The sequence below is a fragment of the Thamnophis sirtalis genome, unplaced genomic scaffold (genome assembly GCF_051295495.1).
Source record: "Thamnophis sirtalis isolate CommonGarterSnake01/CBP01778 unplaced genomic scaffold, rThaSir2_p1.2 scaffold_11, whole genome shotgun sequence".
NCBI lineage: Eukaryota > Metazoa > Chordata > Lepidosauria > Squamata > Natricidae > Thamnophis > Thamnophis sirtalis.
The window spans coordinates 25736743-25758237 of record NW_028261391.1 but is presented as its reverse complement, the minus strand read 5'-3'; the positions used below and the strand labels follow the sequence as shown (position 1 = coordinate 25758237).

At 38.8% G+C, this 21495-nt stretch overlaps 1 protein-coding gene across 1 annotated transcript; it reads left to right on the top strand.

The window, feature by feature from the left end:
- The first annotated feature begins 368 nt into the window (after positions 1–368).
- Positions 369–19338, top strand: LOC148043563 (arylacetamide deacetylase-like). The gene is made up of 5 exons (XM_087726139.1): positions 369–562; positions 4732–4954; positions 6042–6111; positions 7122–7293; positions 18730–19338. The coding sequence occupies exons 1-5, from the start codon at positions 425–427 to the stop codon at positions 19336–19338; spliced, it is 1212 nt and encodes a 403-aa protein (XP_087582265.1). The 5' UTR covers positions 369–424.
- Positions 19339–21495: the final 2157 nt, after the last annotated feature.

Genomic DNA, 21495 nt, shown 5'->3' with positions numbered 1-21495 from the left:
GTGATGGCATCTTTATTTTTTTAATCTGAATCACATGATTTTTCTATTGATTTATCTTCTGTAAATCCAGTAATTCTGCTTTCTCTCCAGCAACTTTGCCACATATAATTTCAGTTCTGCAATTCGAAGGAAATTTCCAGGCCAAAGTGAAGAAAGTGTGTTGCAATCCTTAAATATTTGAATATAGAAACAGTTTTCCTGAAAAACCCTGAAAAAACAAAGCTTCTTAATAATCAAGAACTGTCTCACCCTGTAATCACCAAAGCATAATTAAATATTGATGAGCATTTAACAAATATCCTCTGACATTAACTTTACTTTTACTTTCAAATGAAATGCTTGATTAGCTAACCTTGTCAGTATTGCAATCCTCCTGAGATTAGTCAGTAAAAGCTAGAGTTGAATAGAGTAGACAGAGTAAAAGATGGGAGGAAAATTCTTCTGCCTTCTGGTAGCTTCAACTTTGATAGCCTACTACATCTACCAGCCTTTACCAGACAATGTGGAGGAACCCTGGAAGCTGATGCTTTTAGATGCTATATGGAGAAGCCTAATTCATGCGGTAAGTTGAAACATTTATTTCCTGTGCTTATGCCTGAGAATGCTTGTACTTGAAATTTGTGCTTTTAGGGAAATAAGATAATGCCGGAGAAAACAACAACCAAGAATGAAGAAAACTAAGTATCTGTAAAATGAAGATTTGTCATATTGAAAGCAGATACTTAATACTATGGGGGGTGGGGGAGATGGAATTTATGTATTTTTTTACACGTTTTCTGGATATAATCTCATATATTAAAAGTATAATGGAAACAGGAGCAACTGCCTTTCTATTTTTTAGAAACTTATCCTTTTACAAAATATTTTCTTCCGAACATTAGACTCTTAGCAAGATGCTTTTTTATATTGGATATAATGTATTTTTCAGAAACACAAGAGAGCCAGTTTGGTCTAGTGCTTAAGGCACTAAACTGGAAACCGGGAGAGGGAATTTTTGACCAGCCTTAGGCATGGAAACCAGCTGTGTGATCAATTCCTGCTGTAACTAAATGGATCAATTTTTGGTTGATCCAGAAAAAACCAGACTCTGCATTTGGGGGAAAATGCTGGAATGGGGTGGGGAGAAAGAAACTTCTTTCACTTCTTATCTTATATATCAGTTCACTGAACTGACTAAATTCTTGTCCTCACCGCCTCATTATTTCCAGATTGCAATGCTTAACTGGTAATGTAGGTAATGTATTTTGTCTCTTTGTTTTATTTTGTGCCTGCATACAGAAAGGGAAACTCTTATTTGCATTTTATTGGCCTCCACAAGTCATCACAAATAAGGAAATCTTAGAGTAAATACTCATTGTTTAATATACATTGTTTATGCATTTTAGCTGTTCATGTCCACCAGTGGTGGGTTTCAAATTTTTTTAGAAACTATTCTGTAATTGTGGCCGGTTTTGTGGAATTGGCTTGGTGGTCATGTGACGGGGGGAAGTGGCTTGGTGATCATGTGACTGGGTGGGAGTGGCCAATCAATGTCACTAAATTCTTTGAGACAAAGTTTTGCCTACAAAAAGAAGATATAAACAAGGAAATTTATTATTGTGTGTACTTACTACTTAAAGAAGAAGAAAATAAGTACACAAAACAATAAAACGGCTACTTACCGAGGAAATTTGACTGTCCTTGCTGGTCTTCAACTGACCTTACAAACACACACTGCCTCTTCCCTGTTCCTGGATTCACTCAGGTGTTTTTAAATGAATGGAACAGTGTGTGCGTGTGCACAGGCTGCGAGTTTTAAACATGTCTGGGTAAATCTAGGAAGAGGGAAGAGGCAGAGGGGCTGGAAGTGTGTGTTGCTATAGTATCTTCCATAAGGTGACCAGATTTTCAGATTGGTAAAGAGGGACACCATTGACCGGAGGGGGGGGGCCTTCATAAAAAAAATTATTTTTTGTCAAAAGGTCACCCCAGGACACTGAAACCAGCATAAATACGAATCTGTTGCCAAACAAAATTTTGATCACGTGACCATGAGGATGCTGCAACGGTCGCTAAGTGTGAAAAATGGTCGCAACGGTCACTAAGTGTGAAAAATGGTCATCAGTCACTTTTTTCAATGCCATTGTAACTTTGGTCACTAAATGTTTTCCCCCTCCTCGAGACACCTCACTTCTTCCTTCATTCCTCTTGCTTATCTACATTCACCTTATCCGTCTTCTGCTCTTTCCCTCTCTTCCTTCATTTCTCCTTCCATCCTCTCTTCTTTCCTCACTCACTCCCTTCCTCCTTTTCTCTTCCTTCCTCCTTCCATTCTTTCAGCTTCATTTCTTTTGCCTATCTGCCTTTTCTGTATTTCTGCTCTTTCCATTTCTCTCTTCCTCTTCGCTTCTGTTCCTTCCTCCTTCCCTGCTTTCCTATTTCTTTCTTCTTCCTTCCTTCTGCCTATCTATCTTCACCTTCTCTGTCTTTCTGCTCTTTCCTGTCTTCCCCTTTCCTCCCTCCCTCCCTTCTTTCCTTTCTAGTTCCATCTTTTCTTCTTTCCTCTCTCCCTCCCTTTTTCTTTCTTCCTTCCTTCCTCCTTCCTCTTGCCTATCAACTTCATCCTCTTTGTCTTTCTGCTCTTTCCCTATCTTCCCCTTTTCTTCCTACCTCCTTCCCTCTTTTTTCCCTCCCTTCTTTTTCTTCCTTTCTTCTTCCATATTCCTCCTTCTCCTTCCATTCTTTCTCCTTCCATCCATCTTTTCTCCTTCCATTTTCTCCCCCCCTTCTTCTTTTCCTCCCCCCCTCCCTCCTTCCTTCCTCTCCTTCCCTTTCTCGCACACAGCAAGGGGAGGGGGGGGCTTTCTAGTCACTTTCACAGCATAATTTCTTTATCTAACTTTTAAAAAACAGTGTGCAAATCAAAGGAGATTTTTGTAACCTGCGAAGCACCAAGTTATTATCTTCTGTTGTTGTTACAAATTCGCAGCTACTCCATTCTTTCCGATAGGGAACTGCATTTCCCAAGATGCCTCAGGTCCTCAAAGCGCTGAACGTGGTTTTCCAATTGACTCCAGCGAGGCCCGGTAGCCGCCGGCTGGGGTGGCTGCCAGGGCGCTGAGGTCGAAGCGGATGCGCCGTTTGTTACTGCTTCCAGCAATCGAGACGGACAAGGAAGCGACTGAAATGGACGCCACGGCAGGAGAGCGAGGCGGCTGCCGGCCGTTTCACCTCGTGCAGAGAACTTCCACTCGGTCCCAGGGCTTCTGCCGGGCGGCACAAGCCCAGGAACCGAGTGGAAGTTCTCTGCACGACTGAAACAGACGCCGCGGCAGGAGAGCGAGGCGGCTGCCGGCCGTTTCACCTCGCGCAGAGAACTTCCACTCGGTCCTGGGGCTTCTGCCGGATAGCAGAAGCCCAGGAACCGAGTGGAAGTTTTCTGCACGACTGAAATGGACGCCGCCTCAGGAGAGCCACAGGGGAGGGCGGCGGGACGCGACCACGCCTCGTGGAGTCGCTGCGTGGTCACTGGGAACCACGCAGCATAGGCGCCGCCACACCGGCAGAAGCTCCATGAGTCCGTGACCGAGAGGAAGTTCTCTGCACGAGGTGAACAGCCGCTGCCGCAGGGGAGGGTGGCGGGACACGACCACGCCTCGCGGACTCGCGGCATGGTCGCTGGGAACCGCGCAGCACAGGCGCCGCCATGCCAGTAGAAGCTCCATGAGTCCATGACCGAGTGGAAGTTCTCTGTGCGAGCGGCGGCAGCTGTTTCACTCCCGCAGAGAACTTCCACTCGGTTCCAGAGCTTCTGCCACCCGTGGCGGCGCAGCACAGGGGCTGGCTGTGACGCAAGGAGGTGAAATGAACTCTGCAAAGGGGGAGAAGGAGGAGAGGAGGGCTGTCTCCTCCCACCAGCGCCTCCCGATTCCCACCGGTACCAATTCATAACATGATTACTCACCAGTGAGTAAGCGCAGCTGCAACCCCAAAAGACGAAATGAAATGGAGACTCGTGCAGGCGTGCTCAGCTAAGCGGAGTTCAGCCAATCGGTAAGCTGGTTGGGATGGAAAATTTTCAGCACGTGGCGTGGTGAAAATTTCCCATCCCAGCCAGTTCACTGATTGGCTGGAGTCCAGGCCAATCCAATCAGTGAGCGGCAGGCTGGGCTGGCTTAAATTTGTAGGATAGAACGGAACGATGAGCCAGCCCAGCGAGCTAGTAGCTGATGGACAGGGGAGCGAGGGAGCTGTGAGCACCAAAAAAACCCGTGTTTTTTAAAGAACCGTGTGGGACGAGGGGAAATTTATGAAAAGGCGTGTCTGTCCCGCCAAATGCGGGACGTCTGGTCACCCTAATCTTCCAGCCCCTCTGCCTCTTCCCACTTCCTGCATTCACTCATATGTTTTTTAAAATCCAAAGCCTTTGCACATGCACACACTCTTCTAGCAGCCCCTCTGCCTCCTCCCTCTTCCCAAACATCCTCCCACAACCACCCCAGCCACTCACCAATTCTTTCTTCTTCTGGTTCCTCTTCTGAGAACATTTTGGAAGCATGGTGAGGATGAGCGGGGTGAGTGAAAGAGCAAATGAGGAGAGAGAGTGGGGCTTCCTGATCATCAGGTATGGGAAGGCACACTAAATTTCACCATTCAGTATGACCATACCGGTCCATACCGGTAGAAACCCACCCCTGGAACTATGAAGCCTTTGCTTAACACAAGGATGTTAACATTTCTTTTGTTTTGTAGGCCACAATTGTGGACACGTTGGGTGTTGGACACTTTATGGAGGTTATAAATCTGTACACAATTGCTACATACACACCACCTACATCTGATGAAAATGTTATTGTAACAGACACAGAATTTAGCCATGTTCCAGTACGTCTTTACATTCCTACAAAGCAGTCAGATGTCTTGAAAAGAGCAGTGATTTTCATCCATGGAGGTGGATGGTGTACAGGATCAGCAAGTAAGCATAAGTATTTTATTCCACTACAGTGGGTCTCAAATAAAAAATGAATCTATTTCTTTTGATGTCCCAAGGCTTTCATTGAGGTATAACAGAGATAGCGAATTTTCTTGAGTCGGTGGTTAATTAATTAATATTTTAAAACCATCCTGATGATTCTCACAAAATGAATCACATTGAAGGTACAAGATTCGCAATTGTCAAAAGGTAAATTGATGAGGTTGCGCTTCCCAACCTCTCTAGCTCTTGCCAGTTTATCTGTTTGTCAATTTTAATTTACAATGTAATCTGAGCAGTAGGGGAAAATGAAGTATTAAATTGCTGCAATCCCATTATTTTCATTTCCTAGTTATATTTATGGGATGTAGAACCAAGCAGTGTTCTCAAACATAAAGGAGACTGTTATCTTGTTGTAGGATGTTAGTTTCTCATTAGAAAAAACAAAGAAATCCCATCCTTTCGAATCAGCTAAGGAAGATTTCCCCACACTAAAACTGTGCTAAATCAATGAAGAAATATTCCTCCTCCGATTTAAAGATGGAAATGTTCAAAATCCATTTTAAAATATCTTCACATCTTGTTGACTACTTGCTTCTCTTCTTTGATAGTCTTTCTTGGCAGCCTCAGTAGGAGGAGTATCATTCCAAGGAATCGCTGAATGGTAGAGATAAGAGCAGTTTATCCCCTCCTCAATAATTTTATGATGCTCCCAACATTAATTTCCACTCCCACAATTACTCAGCCGTAAAATGTTGGGAACTGGCATCTACAAATCTTGAAGTTGCCAAGATTGGGAAACATTGAATTAGAGATTCATGGAAGATTTCCAGAAAGTCCCTGCCAAAAGAAACCGAAAACAGCTCATTAGAATTTGTAAGCTTAGGACTTCAAATCTCACATGAACATGAGGCAGAAACAATTCTGCCATTCATAAAATGAGCTTGATGTTTCTTAGCTTTCTATGATAACATTCTAGTCTCACTCTTGTGGTTGTCTAAAGACCTTGTCCCATATTGTTTTTGACACATGCACTGTGTATTGGTATTGTAAGAGTAATAAAACATGCTTTGCCACTTATTTTTCACAGCCATGAAAGCCTATGACCTCTTATCAAGATGGACATCAGAAAGACTAGGTGCTATTGTGGTGTCAGTCGAGTAAGAATGGTGTTTGAAGGAGATATTTTTGTTCCTTAATCTTTTCCTAATCTTTTTCTGTAAGCAAAAAAAAAGATAAATGATACTAATAGTACAGACTGGCACATTGAAGCTCCATATACTGTATATTGTTATTGGTTGCAAAATTATATTTCATTGCATATGCTGTGCTATATGTATTATTTTGCATTTATAATGGATAGCTAATATAGTTTTACATTTACTGTCTTTTATACTTTTTGCAAATTGTAAACAAACAGAATATGATTGGAAGACAGTATAGCAATATTTAAATAGATAAACTGAAATGCACAAATCATTTCTAAAGGTCTAAAATCTACATTTCACAATATAAAAATGTAACAAATATCAGCCTTTTGTGGTAATGTAGATTTTATTTATTTATAGGGTTTGTATGCCGCCCACTCTCGAGAGACTCAGGGCGGCTTACAGATAAAAAAACCAACACTATGAGTAGTAACAATACCTTTATTGCAATGTTGTAGTAACAGAATTTTGCTTTTCTTCCCCTACTGCCTTTACTTTCAAAGGAACCAGCATGGTCCCTTCTGAGATGCTTTCTATACCACATTTCTTTTGTGGTCTCTTTTCTCTTATCTGTGGGCTGTGGTTTTTCCTTCTCGTTCTTAAGGGTATTTCCAAGATTATTACATCAGTCTTGCTTACCAGCTGCTTTAAAAAAAAAAGCTAACGGTATTTTTCAAAGTTAAAGATTATCCTGTCTCAGATTATTCCATATAACTCCATAAAGCATAACTTCCTATTAAGCATAATAATTCTATTGACAAAACAGACCAGATTAGAAATATTATTGATCATTTAGCACACAAATAACTCAGGAATTTAAAAAAAAATAAGCAAATTCTATATTGAAGAAAATCACCATTTAAAATCTAGTATCAATAGTGTAAATCTAGTGATAAATTAATTTATTTTACCCACAGAGGGAATTTATATATTTCTTTCATTGTCTTTTTAATTAACCAAAGTTATAGACTAGCTCCAAAATATCGATTCCCAGTTGCATTTGAAGATGCGTACTCAGTATCAAAATACTTTCTACAAAGCAGCATTCTGGAGAAATATAATGTAGACCCAAGCCGCATCGGCATTGCAGGAGACAGCGCAGGAGGTAACTTAGCTGCAGCTGTAACCCAACAGGTAAGAATTACCCATTTGAAAGTAATAAATCCAAATGGAATTATACGTGTTACGAATCTCTGTTATCGCAAGCTATCCTGATACTAGTTTAATTACCCTGGGGCTTTTCACACTATATACCTAAGAGTAGGAAGTCATAATTTTTAATTATCCTGAAAGATTCAGGATCTTCTAAGGAGTCCAAAATGGAGGATCATAGAATTATGTATGTTAATTGAACCCCGACTTTCTGAAATTATCATGCAACCTAATACTTTGGGTTATAAATAAGAAATAGCTGCAGCAATTAGCAATCAGGGCAACTGCTGGGCCTTTTCACATTAGATGGGTAAAACTGGGTTTCTATTATTTTAGGTTTGGTTTGGTCTATTAGATTTATATGCCGCCCTTCTCCCAAGGACTCAGGGTGGTGTACAACATTAAAAGAAACACATAGGAAGAAGGCGGGGCTTAGCAGTGAGAAGACAGATTTTCAGGCTATTCCTGAAATTCCTTTATTCCGAAGCATTTGGACGGTCCCTTTTTGGATCCAAGCTGTCCTGGAGAGACAGTAAAAGGTAGGAGGAGATCCAGTGGCCCCAAAGATGTTCGCAAAGTCTCTGGGGATTTGGAAATTAACCTCCTTTGCCAGTGACTTCCGGATTAGCCATAAGGCTAACTGAAACTGCAGATAGCTCCAAAGAATGGCGAAAGTGTTTCCAGCTGGTAAGATGATTTTATTACTCAGAGAAAGACAGTCCGCCTAAAAATTCAAGCTAATTTAAATTAAAGAACAGAAGAATCTAGTGGCGATTTTGATCTCTTTATTGGTTTATGGACGGTGGTTATCCTACTTTTTAAATATTTTAAATGCTATTTACACGGACAAAGGATAGATTACTCCAACATCTCCTCTGATCCTCTGCAAGTGGGCTGTAAACCAATTCACTATAATTTGGCTGCTTACACCTTGACACTTTTATTGCTTGGCTGGATGGGTCTAAGATCTGATAAGATTGCACAGTTCCCAGCTTGTTTTTATTTGCAAATACCTCAAAGCTCTAAGAAAAAATACTAACTGCGTACAAATATGGTGTCTATTCAAGCCTCTATTCAAATGATTTTTTTCTTTATATATATTTTATTATGTTTTCATTCTATACAATCACATATTCACTGTGCTTAATCAGGGCATATAACATTGAATATAGAAAATGCCCTCTACAATACAAACCCAGTATACCACCTTGGCCCGCCATACACCCTCTTCCAACCCCCTCCAACTTTCATTCTTCCTTCTCACACACCCCTCTACGCCTACTTCCCCTCCCCTTCTTTCTAACCTTAACCCTATCACTCCCTCTCCATTCCCTCCCTCCCTTCTCCTCCTCCTCTCTCTCACCCTCTCCACCCTCCTTCTTCTTTCACTCGACTCTTTCCTTCGGTATCTATTACCTTCCAGTATATTCGGTTTGTTCTATTTTCACACTAACATTGAAAAGCCACAGTATACAAATACAATCATGGAATTTAACACATATTGTATTTCCCCCCTCCCCCCTCCCCCTAAATCCCCACCTCCCTTCCCTCCCCCCGACTTCCCAAAGACCATACGTGGTATAACTTTTGAACAATCACAGTCTAAAATATCTCTACATTGAACTCAGCTTCTTACTGTTACCCAAATTTTAAACAATTTAAATTATTACTGATACTAAGCATAAGCTATCTGGAGTTTCTTAGTCCCATATTTACTTTTTATGTAATCAATCCATTTTTTCCAGTCTCGTTTATATCTCTCGTTTGAATGTTCTTTGAGATATGCTGAGATTTTGGCCATTTCGGCTAAGTTCATAACTTTCAAAGTCCATTCTTGAATTGTAGGTAAATCTTTCTTCTTCCAATACTGCGCCACCAAGAGTCTTGCTGCCGTTATTAAATACAGAACCAAATTAGTCTCTGCTGCTGTAAAATCAATACATATACCCAGTAAAAACAACTGGGGGGTAAATTTTATCCTTCTTTTAAAGATGTTTTGCAGGATCCACCATATTTTTATCCAAAATGCCTTGACATTACGACATGTCCACCATATATGAAAATATGTAGCATCACAAGAACCACATCTCCAACATTTAGGTTGAACATTTGGATACATAGAGGCAAGCTTTTTAGGATCTAGGTGCCATCTATAAAACATCTTATAAAAATTTTCTCTCAAGTTTTGTGCTTGTGTAAATTTCACATTTCTTACCCAGATTCTTTCCCATGTTTCAAGCATTATTGGTTCCTCGATATTCTGAGCCCATTTTATCATACAATCCTTAATCAGTTCCGTTTCAGAATCCATCTGTACTAATACATTATATATCCTCTTTATATGCATTGAGCTTTGATCTCTTATTTGTTTAAACAAATTATCCTCAACTTTTACAAAGCCAATTTTTTGATCTATTTCCACCTAGCCTGTAGTTGACCATACTGAAACCACGTTTGAACTACCTTCTCTTCTTTAAGTACCTCTAAAGATTTTAGTTCCATCACCCCTCTTTCTGAGATAAGAAGTTGTCTATAGGTGGTTCTATCGTGTTTTTGTTCTACATTCATATTTTCAATTGCATGTCTAGGAATTGCCCACATGGGCACTTTATCATTTAATTTATGTTGATATTTTTTCCAAACCCGCAATAAAGCATTTCTTAAGATGTGATTTTTAAATTTCTTATCCGTTTTTTTGTTAAATAACAGGTAAGCATGCCAACCATATAACAAGTCATATCCCTCGATATTCAAAATTCTGTCATTAGTTAGATGAATCCAATCACTAATTGCAGATAGTGCCACTGCATCATAGTATAATTTTAAGTTAGGTAATTTCAATCCTCCTCTTTCACGTGCATCTTGCATTATTTTCATCTTTACCCTCGGCTTCTTTCCTGCCCACACAAATTTGTTGATACCCTTCTGCCATTCTAAAAGATTCGCATCTCTTTTAAGTATTGGTAACATTTGAAAAAGAAATAAAAATTTTGGTAAAATGTTCATTTTTACTGCCGCTATTCTACCCAGCAAAGACAAATGCAGTTTTTCCCACCTTTTCAACTCCAACTGTGTACTATGCCAAAGTGATTCATAATTATACTTGTATAATTTCCCATTTGAGATTAAAATATTAACTCCAAGATATTTAACTTTTTAACTACCTCACATCTTAGCATCGCCCCCAGTTCTTCCTTCTGTTTGATAGTCATATTTATAGCTATTATTTTGGTTTTTCCTAGATTTATTTTAAATCCCGAGACTTGACCATATTGATTGATCGTATTCAATAATACCCTACTAGTTTCCTGCGGTTGTTCCAATATTATAACCAGATCATCCGCAAATGCACGGACTCTATATTCTTGCTGTCTAATTTTAATCCCTTTTAGACCGCCTAGGCCCCGTATCTTATTCAACAGTATTTCCAAAGTTATAATAAACAATAATGGGGACAGAGGACATCCCTGTCTTGTACCTTTTTCAATTTGAAAGGAGTCTGTCAGACTTCCATTGACAATGATCTGGGCTGTTTGCTGCTGATATATTGCACCAATTGACCGTAAAAAGCCATCTCCTATCTGCATTTTTTGCAATGTCTTCAGCAGGAATTGCCAATTAACTCGATCAAAGGCTTTCTCCGCATCCAAAAATATGAATGCGGCCGGGATTTGATTGTTCTTTCCCAGGTATTCTAAAGCGTTGATAATTAATCTAACGTTGTCCTTCATCTGTCTGCCCTGTATAAAACCAGTTTGATCGGTATGTATCAGTTGTTGAATTACCCCCATTAGCCTATTTGCTAATATTTTAGTAAAAAATTTATAATCTACATTGAGTAATGAAATAGGTCTGTAATTTTTTGGTTGGGTAAGGTCTTGGTCTTCTTTGGGTATCAACGATATGAACGCAGTCTTCCACGAAGGAGGCACTTTCCCTCCCGATTGAATTTTATTGAATAGTTCTCTGAGGGGTTCTACCATTTCTAACTGTAGATTTTTATAATAAACAGCTGTTAAACCATCTGTGCCTGGTGCTTTCCCTAACTTTAATTGTTTAATTGCCTGCAAAATTTCCCCAGAGGTTATAGGTTGATTCAGCTTATGCCTATGTTCTTCTCTAACTAGGGGGATTTTCTCTTATCTAGGTATTTGTCTATATCTCCGTCCTTAATTTTATCCCCTTTATACAACTCTGTAAAAAATTCCCGAAATACCTTTTGAATCTCTTCCTGTTGAAACACTTCCTTCCCTCTGTAACACAATTTGGATACATTTCGAGCTTTCCTTTTTTTTCTAATCTGATAAGCCAACCACCTACCGGGTTTATTTGCATTGCAGAAAGTATTATGTTTAGCATATAATAAACTAGTAGCTACCTGGTCAGAAATCAGCATATCAAACTGAGATTTTAATATAGCAATTGTTTCCCTAATCTTTGTATCTCCTGGATTCAATGTTAATTCTGACTCTTTCCCTTTAATTTCCTCTTCCAATTCTTTTCGTTTTTGCCCTTGTTTGTGTCTATGTATTTTGTTTATATTCATTAATACTCCTCTCATATACGCTTTGCTTGCATCCCATACATATTCCATAGATGTACCCTTGTTCATATTGAGAACAAAATATTCCGATAACAATTTTTTACAATCATTAACATACTTTTCATATCTAAATAAATTTTCATTCAACCTCCAGGACCTTCTTGCCTGGGCTACCCTTCCCAATTCCATCCAGACTGGATTATGGTCTGAAAGAACTCTCGCCATAATCTTTGTCTTCTTCACCCTACAAAGTAAATCATTTGTAATTAGTATAAAATCAATCCTTGAAAGAGATTGATGTCTATTGGAAAAAAAGGTAAAGTCATATTCTTCTGCATGCCTCTCGCGCCAAGCGTCTCGCAATTCAAAATCGTCCAGCATGTCAAAAAAGGGTTTGGGTAACTTAGCTCGAAATTTGGTGTTCGGGCGAGCTGTCTTCTTATCTCTTTTGGTGTCGATCACGCCATTCCAGTCACCCAACAATATACAAGACTCAAAGTCCCACTGTACTAATTTAGCGTGAAGATTTCTATAAAATCCATCTTGTTGTTGATTAGGAGCATAAATTCCCAAAAGTAACGTCTTTTTCCCTTCTAAGATTAAATCTAATGCAATATATCTTCCAAAGGGATCTGCTTCAATTAGCTCAGCTTTAATGTCTTTTCTTAAATATACTACTATGCCATTTTTCTTTTCCATGGCTGAGGTCGCAAAATGTTGGCCCAGTTTGGGGTTAAACAAATATTTTTGATCGGTTGATTTGATATGAGTTTCTTGCAAGCAAATTATGTCATTCTTAAACTGTTTGAGATAATGAAATATTTTCCTTCTTTTCTGTGGAGAGTTCAGTCCGTTTACATTCCATGTCAAAATCTTAGTTGTCATTTTTGGTTGCCTGAAGCTTTTTTAGAGCCTCCCGCAAGGCCTGTCTCACCTTTGGTTTGGCTCCTCCCACAGCTTCTGAGCTTGTTGCAGTAGCTCCTTGATCAATGGCCAACGATTGTTGAGATTGTTGCATAGTAGCTTGTTTATCCGTTTGTCTGGTGGTCTTATGGTTGGATCTTTTTTCCTTGACTCCTTGCCCTTCCGGAAGAGGGAGATGATACATTTTATCTGATGGTTGTGTGGTTTGCTGTTTATCTTGTTTGTCTCGTGGTTTTTCACCATATCCCGAAGGTTCAGGGTATCCCATCTTCAGAGTCCTATGATAGAAATCACGAGCTTTCCATACAGAGCTGAGACGATATCTTTGTTTGTCCATTGTAACTATAATACCGAATGGGGCATCCCATCTGTACTGTATCTGACGCTTTCTGAGCTCTTCCACCAGAAAAGCATAATCTCTTCTGGCTCTTAGCATCTGAGGTGGTATTTCTTTCAAAACAATCAGGTCCTGTCCACCAATTTGAAGCTTAGTATTGTAAGACTCTTGTAGTATTATATTTCTAGATTCTCTTGTAACAAAGTATATTACCACGTCTCAGGGAAGTTGCCTTTGTTTTGCCGCCCATGAGTTAACACGAAAAATCCTGTCAATTTGCCAATCAAAATTGGATCCCGGTTTTCCCACCAGACGGTCAAAAGCTTCAGAAAACATTTGCTCTAAGTTCTCCTGCTTTTCTTCACACAGCCCCCTCACTCTTAATGCAAGCTCCATCTGCTTATACTGTATCATAATAATTTGTTTTTCAACATTATCAATTTTTTGTTCCACCACTTCAGTTTTGGATATCAGGTTAGTTTTAGCTTCATTGAGAGTTTCTAAATTATCTTCCATTCCAGAAATATATTCTGTTATCACATTTACAATTCCCATCATATTATCATTCATTTTAATGACCCTGGTATCGAATTTGTCATATAGAACTTCCATCTCATTCCTTATTTCATCTTTGAAATCTTTAAGCATTTCTAGATTCTGTTCTCTGAATTCTTTAAACATTTCTAAGTTCTGTTCTCTGGATTCTTTGAACATTTCCAGAAAAAATTCTTTTGTTAGTACATCTCCACTAGGGGGCATAAATGGTGGGGGCTGCAACTTTGTACCAGGTATGGGAGACATTTTCGGAGGTAATTTGACAGAGGTTAATTTGGATGCCATTATATTTTGGTTTTAATTATTTATTCTAAATTACTAATCCACTGTGCTATGTGGAGAAAAAGAAATTCCTCCCCCCCCTTTTTTTTCCTTCTTTTTTTTTTTTTTTTCAAGGGGTTTTACGGAGGATTTCAAAAGAGAAAGTCCGTTTGGAATGTTTGGAATGTCTCTTTATCAACAACAAAGAGTCTTGAAAGCTTTAAGGGAGTAGCTCTAATTAAATTATAAGAAATTGTTTCTTTGATTCTGTAGCAGGAAGCCGGAGATAACAAATGCAGAAGCTGTAAACGCCATTTTGAAGACAATTAAACAAAAGAGGTTTTTATAACATTGAAGCTGGTATTTCAGATAAAGAAAGGTTTTAAAGTTCACAAGTTGGTCTTTGCTCGTATTGATTTTTAATAGTCTCTTTTCTAAAGATTGTCCTAAGGGGGAGGGGTCCTGTCTAGTGCTGTGAATAACAGCTGCAAAGTTCAGGTCGGAGTTGAATGACTCAGCTTTGGGTTGATCCTCCCCCTCCATCCACAGCTCACAAAAAAAACAAACTGTGAACTTCAAAGAAGATTCTTACCAGCTGAGATTCCTCACTGCTTTTTTCTTGTCTGAAAAAAGAGTTATCTTCTTGATATTGAGTAGATAACGAACCTGAATTCTGGGGGCAGCTCTGTTAAGCTGCCGACCGGCGACAGGCCACTCCCCGGAAGCCTATTCAAATGATTATTTTTTTTCGGCACACACATGAGAGAATTGAGAGGAAACTGGATTATCTGCTGTTTCTAGCAACAAAATACGAGGAAAAAAATGAAAAGGTTGAACGTTTGAATGTTCTTCAAATACAAACTAAGGATGTCAGAGATAAAGACTCTCAATTTGCTGATATTCGGGCAACTGGTTTACCTCTGAGGGAGAAAAAGATGGAATGTCTGAAGAGGGAGCAGCCACACAGAAGATTTACTTCGAAAGACAGGGCGCAGGAGGAGTGAGAAGCATTAAAGAATTTATACTTTATGAAATACCATCTGCAAAACTTTTGATACCACCACTGAGAATTAAAGACAAACTGATAAAGGAAATAAAAGGAGGACAGCAGCATTATATGAGAGGCACCATAAGCAAAAAGGTGCAAAGATTTCTTCGTATGGACTTGCTCATAAAGATGTTTGGAGAATTGGACCCACGAATGGCAACAGATTTAAGGCAGTTCTGTTACTGGAGAGACACAGGCTGATAGATGGAAGAGTATAATTTAAAACTAGCTAAACCTAGTTAAATTCATTTGTAATAGATATAGTTGAATAATAATTGATAATGATAGTAATGTATATAATGTGAGTTGCTATGATAAATAATAATTGGATATGAGAAGGGAAGGTTAGAAATATCTTTGGACTATATATAAAGGTTATTAATGACAATAATAATTATTATAAAAAATAAAATAAAACCATATACAGTTAAATCTTAACTAATATGGGGAAAATGCTATGATATACGATATAATTAAATAAAGAAAGGAGAATGATAATAAATTATATACATGGAGGATGAAATTTTTGGTATTAAATATTATGGATGTTTAGCTAAAACAGGATATGAGGATTTGATGTTAATGGAGGATTTTATAAATAAGTAAATGAAATGCCAGCATGTGGTTATGGATTAAATCTTTGGTATAGTTAAGGATGAAGGATGTTTAAACAACTGTAGTCAACTAAAAGTGGAGGTATGATGATGTTAATATGGTAAACATTTGAGTTAAGATATTTGAATTAATGGAAGAGATGCACAAAAACTTGTTGTAAACAGCTGATATACTTTTTTATAACATATACTTCTTGTGTTTTTTTTCTCTGTTTTGTTTTTTGTTCTTTTTTGTTTTGACTTCCCCCCCCCCCACTGTTGTGGGTATGTGTTGTTTATGTAACAAAAAAATAAAAAAAATTATTAAAAAAAAGAAACACATAATACAAAAGTTTTTAAAAAATTAAATAGAATATCTCAAACAAACCCAATTAGAATTGACAATAACATTTTTTTTAAAAAAAATTGAATTAAAATTAACAATGATCAATAATTTATTTTGTTTTGTTCAGGCCAGGCTGGCTTGCTGGAAAAGCCAACTTTTTAGGGCATGTCGGAAGGACTGGAGATCGGGGATTATACGAAGCTCATTCCAGAGGGAAGGCACTCCCACAGAGAAGGCTCTCCCCCTGGGGGTCGCTAGCCGACACTGTCTGGCTGACGGCACCCTGAGGAGGCCAACTCTGTGGAATCGCACTGGACGGTGGGAGGCTACTGGTGGCAGTAGGTGGTCTCGCAGGTATCCTAGGCCTAAGCCATGGAGCGCTTTAAAGGTCATAATTAGTACCTTGAATCACACCCGGAAGACAACTGGCAACCAGTGCAGGCTGCCTAAAAGGGGTGTAACATGGGAGCACCTAGGTGCCCCATGATAACCCGCGCAGCCACATTCTGGAGCAGTTGAAGCCTCCGGGTGCTCTTCAAGGGCAGCCCCATGTAGAGAGCATTACAGTAGTCCAGGCGAGAAAGGACAAGGGCATGAGTGACTGTGCACAGAGCATCCCGATCCAGGAAGGGGCGCAACTGACGTACCAGGCGAACCTGGTAAAAGCCCCCCCTGGTCACAGCCATCAGGTGCTCTTCTAAACTAAGCTGCATATCCAGGAGGACACCCAGATAGTGGGCCCTCTCTGAGGGGGCTAAAATTTCTCCCCCTATCATCAAAGATGGCACGATGCACAAATCAAGATGATGGAAACCACAGCCACTTAGTCTTGGAGGGATTGAGCTTGAGCCTGTTCCTCCTCATCCAGATCCACACAGCTTCCAGGCATCAGGATATCACATCGAGGGCATTGTTTGGGTGGTTAGGGGTAGAGATGAAAAGTTGGGTATCATCAGCATATTGATGATACTGTACCTCAAAACCACGGATGATCTCACCCTATTTTTAAAAAAAAGTCCTAGATTTTTAGTTTGCTGATTTGCCCAGAGCAGGAAGTGGCATGCAGGCCAACTACCATGGTTGCAATGACGAATAAGACGACAATTGATTCAGGAGGAAATCCTTTAGATAGCACCTTGTCAATTGTTATTTCATTGTGAAAAATGTAACTTTAGCCCCATTTCAGGAATAATGCAAGCTCAACAACACCATCCAAGTAAATTTAACATGTTAATGTGAACTGTCAATGACATAAGACAAACAATTCCGATTCTTACATTTTATTTGATATATTTGCTCATTAGGTGTTTGATTTATTACATTTATTCAAGCATTAAAAAGGATGAAATTCAGTAAGAATTGAAATGCAACTGACTTTGTACTTATAAAGAAGTAGAATCTGACATATATTTCATAAATTAATGCTGAGCAAAAATTTCATCTGCATATTCATGAATTTTCTGAGAGGGGAAAAGGAGAAATTGCTATGTGTTGTTCTTTTACGTACCTTAATTATAAAGTGATTGAGGGAGGTTGTCTCCAGGAAATTGCAATCTGGGCTTCTCTCCAGTCTTAAATCTCAAGAGAAGTACAGGTAGTCCTCAACTTATGACCACAACTGAGCCCAACATTTCTGTTCCTAAGAAAGATAATTATTAAATGAGTTTTGCCCCATTTTATGACTTTTCTTGCCAAATTGTTAAGTGTTAAGTGAATCACTTAAGTTAGTAACACAGTGGTTAAGTGAATCTGACTTCCCAATTGGCTTTGCCTGTTAAAAGGTTGCAAAAATTGATCACATTATCTTGACACAAAAGTTACATGTGTAAAAAACAGTCATAAATTATTTTTTTCAGGGACATAGTAACTTTGAGCAGTCATTAAACAAACTGCTGTAAGTCGAGGACTACCTGTATACTTTCCCATGGAGCATTTCCACATAAGGAAGCTATAGAGGCCTAAATATAAATGAAAGATGTAACTTCACCCCATTGCAAGAAAAAAGGAAGCTCAACAACACTATCAAAGTAACTTTAACATACCGTATTTTTCGGAGTATAAGACACACCTTTTTCCCTCAAAAAAGAGGCTGAAAATTTGAGTGCATCTTAAACATCGAATACAACATTTTTTTTTGTCTCCCGAAGCCCTGCCCCCTTCACCAAAATGGCCATTCCTAGCCTTATGGAGGCTTTCAGAGAACTCCTGGGGGCTGGGCAGGGCAGAAATGAGCAAAAAAAATGCCCCCCCCCAGTTCCCGGTAACACTCTAGAAGCCTCTATAAGGCTATGCATGCAATTTTTGACAAATAACTGAGCAGAGGAGGAGCACTCTGCAAGTGACCTGTACTTTACAAGGAGAAGAATTTTAAATCTTCCCTCACTCTGCTCTTTTTCCCTATCCAGCTTATTTTGTCGCTCAAAAAGAATTGAAAAAGAATCAAATAATTCCTAAAACATCTAAACTCTACAGAGTAATGTTAAAGAATAGTTAAATTATAGTCATTGATGAATAAGATTGGAACATACTGAAGTTCTCAATATATCTTTGGATACAAGTGTAATAAGATATATTTCAGTATTTTGTTTGCAATTTCCCTCAAAAGTCATTGCTGTAGAAAAGTGCCAGATTAACAAATACTGTGAAAACATATCAGTTAGGGTTTTCCTCTATAATTTTGAATAAGAGATAGAAAATGTATAAGCTTTGAAATTTTAATGGCTGTTTTGCTTATATTACAAAATACAAAACTTATTAAATAGTCCATCTTTCATAGGAAAACTATTTCTAATAAATATTTTTCTTTTCTAGATTCTAGATGACCCTGATGTCAAAGCTACATTCAAGATTCAAGCTTTATTGTACCCTGGTCTTCAGACTATTGATCTGGAATTGCCATCCTATCAGGATAATAAAAACATGCCAATTCTGCCTAAAACATTACTAATCAGAGTCTACAATGAATATTTTCCATCGGATGACTCTTTTTCCAAAGCTTTAGAGACCAACCAACATGTTCCTGCAGAGTTCAACCATTTGTTTAAATTTGTAAACTGGAGTAAGTGGCTACCTGAAAGATTTAAAAAAGGCCACATTTACACTGACCCATCACATAGAAATTCCAAAACTGGACACAAATATCCAGGTTTACTGGATCCAAGGCTGGCACCACTTTTAGTTGAGGACATTAAGCTTCAGGGCTTACCACTTACATATGTCCTCACTTGTCAATATGACGTCTTGAGGGATGATGGAATCATGTATGTTTCCCGTCTTAGGGAAACAGGAGTTAAAGTAGCACACGAACATGTTGACAATGCTTTTCATGGTGTTGTAACATTTATTACAGGCCCCTTTGCCCCAAATATGGGACACAGAATGGCTAACAACTACATTGAGTGGCTGAATAAGAACCTGTGAAAACACACCTATACCACCTGAAGATGGTTACTCTGGATTCATTCAGTTTCATTCAATTTATGTTATTTTTTTCAGGGACATTATCCTTTTGGTCAATAAATTTGACACTGTAATTCTGCAGTTATTATACTTGATATAGAATCTCTTGTTTCCTGCTGTTTGAATACGTATGAGAAGCTTGGTAGAATATGTGGGAGACTTGTATAACCATTAAATGATTAATTTAAAATGAAAAATAAAGTTTTTCACCATTTTATTTGTGAAATCATAGACTTGATCTTAATGTTATTCAGGATTGCTTTAAAAGTCATGATTCATTTCTATATTCTTTTGGCACCAGGGAAATGTGTTCCAGTGGGCTTTTTAAGGTAACTTGTTCCTTTTGGGAAGCAACTAGTGTGAATATCTGGCTGCAGACCATTGTAAGTTCTTGAGTAGAATTTCATGAATAAAACCTCTTGGTTTCTCTTGATTGGATTTTGCATGGATGGTGTTGAAGGAAATGGGTCCGATAGTGCCTATAAATTCATCTGGGATTCAGGTTGGCTTGTTGATTCAGAAAAAATGAATAAAATGTTCTCTGAGATGTATTATACAAACTACTTCAATACTACTTCCCATGGTGAGCTGCTGGATCAGTTAGGTAGATATGGTCCTGAGGAGGCATCCTTAGATCCAGCTTATTTAATCCGTCTCCAATTTTCTCTTTTTAGGAGAGACAATCCAAAAATTGTGAGACTGCAACTAGAACACTGTAGTGGAACTAGATTATCTAGATCTATTTCAGCTGGGTTTCTGACTTGGGTATGTGTTAAAGATTCTTTTTAAAATCTTATTCAATTAGATTGACCCAAACTCAAGAGAGAGGAAAAAAAAGTGCTAGACTTTCGATATGTAAGACAAGTATATGTGTGCTTCCAATTACTTCTATTCTGTATTTTTATCTATTGCTATTGTTTCTATCTTACTGCCATATATTATTCTATATTATTATAATTGTTTCTGTACAAGCATTCTACTATTCTTTCCTATACTATTACAATTGTCTCTATACTTTATTATTATTACTTCTATATAGATAACTGTCTATCTTTAAGAATGGTCCATGGCTTAAATTAATAGAAGTATATTAAGGTTTTTAAACTGAAGGAGAAATTGCATGTTCCAGAATGCCTACCCCATCCGTCTCCCCGTGCTAAGAAAAGCGCTGTCCGGGGAGGTCCCTTACTGGCGGGCAGGTGTCCTAGAACCTGCCTGCCAGCAAACGACTTAAATGGAATCACGTTTCTGAGCATGGGGAGACACACAATAGTTTGCACAGTTCATCTCCCTGTGCTGAGAAAAGCGCTGTCTGGGGAGGTCCCTTACTGATGGGCAGGCGTCCTAAAACCTGCCTGCCAGCAAAGGACTTAAACAGAATCACTTTTCTGAGCATGAGGAGACACACAGTAGTTTGCGCCATTCGTCTCCCCGTGCTCAGAAAAGTGCTGTCTGGGGAGGTCCCTTACTGGTGGGCTGGCATCCAAGAACCTGCCGGCCAGCAAAGGACTTAAACAAAATCGCTTTTCTGAGCACGCGGAGACACACAATAGTTTGCACCGTCCATCTCCCCGTGCTCAGAAAAGTGCTATGCATGGATGGGAGAAAGCCAGTGCAGGTGAGCCACACAGTTGCTCCTGAAAGAAAGAAATAATAAGTTATTCGTTCATATAAAGTGTAAAATGTAACACAAACTCGGTGAAACTCGGTGCTGTTTTTCTTGATTGTAAATTTAAGCACAAATATAAGCAGTAAAGTCAATACAGGATAACTTGCTAAAATTCCTTTGACATTGAAATACAGACAAGTACACCAATTGGTGAGATGGTAACATCCGCCGCCTAAATTGAAATAACAAAAGAAGCACAGATAAGAAAAAAGGGGTCTGCAAGAAAAGTCATGCTGTCCTCTTGAAATACGAATTAACCACAAAGAATGATTTTGGAAATGGGGAGGGCTTCTTCTTTAGGCATCACACGTAATGATTTAGAAAGGTATAAATTGTATTACTTGAAGTCTGTCTTTGTGCTCCTAGTATTCAAGCCATGGGGAAGAATCTGGGAGGCCACGCTTGCAACCGCTTTTTCAATTTTTTTTGCAATCAAAAACTTTTGTGAA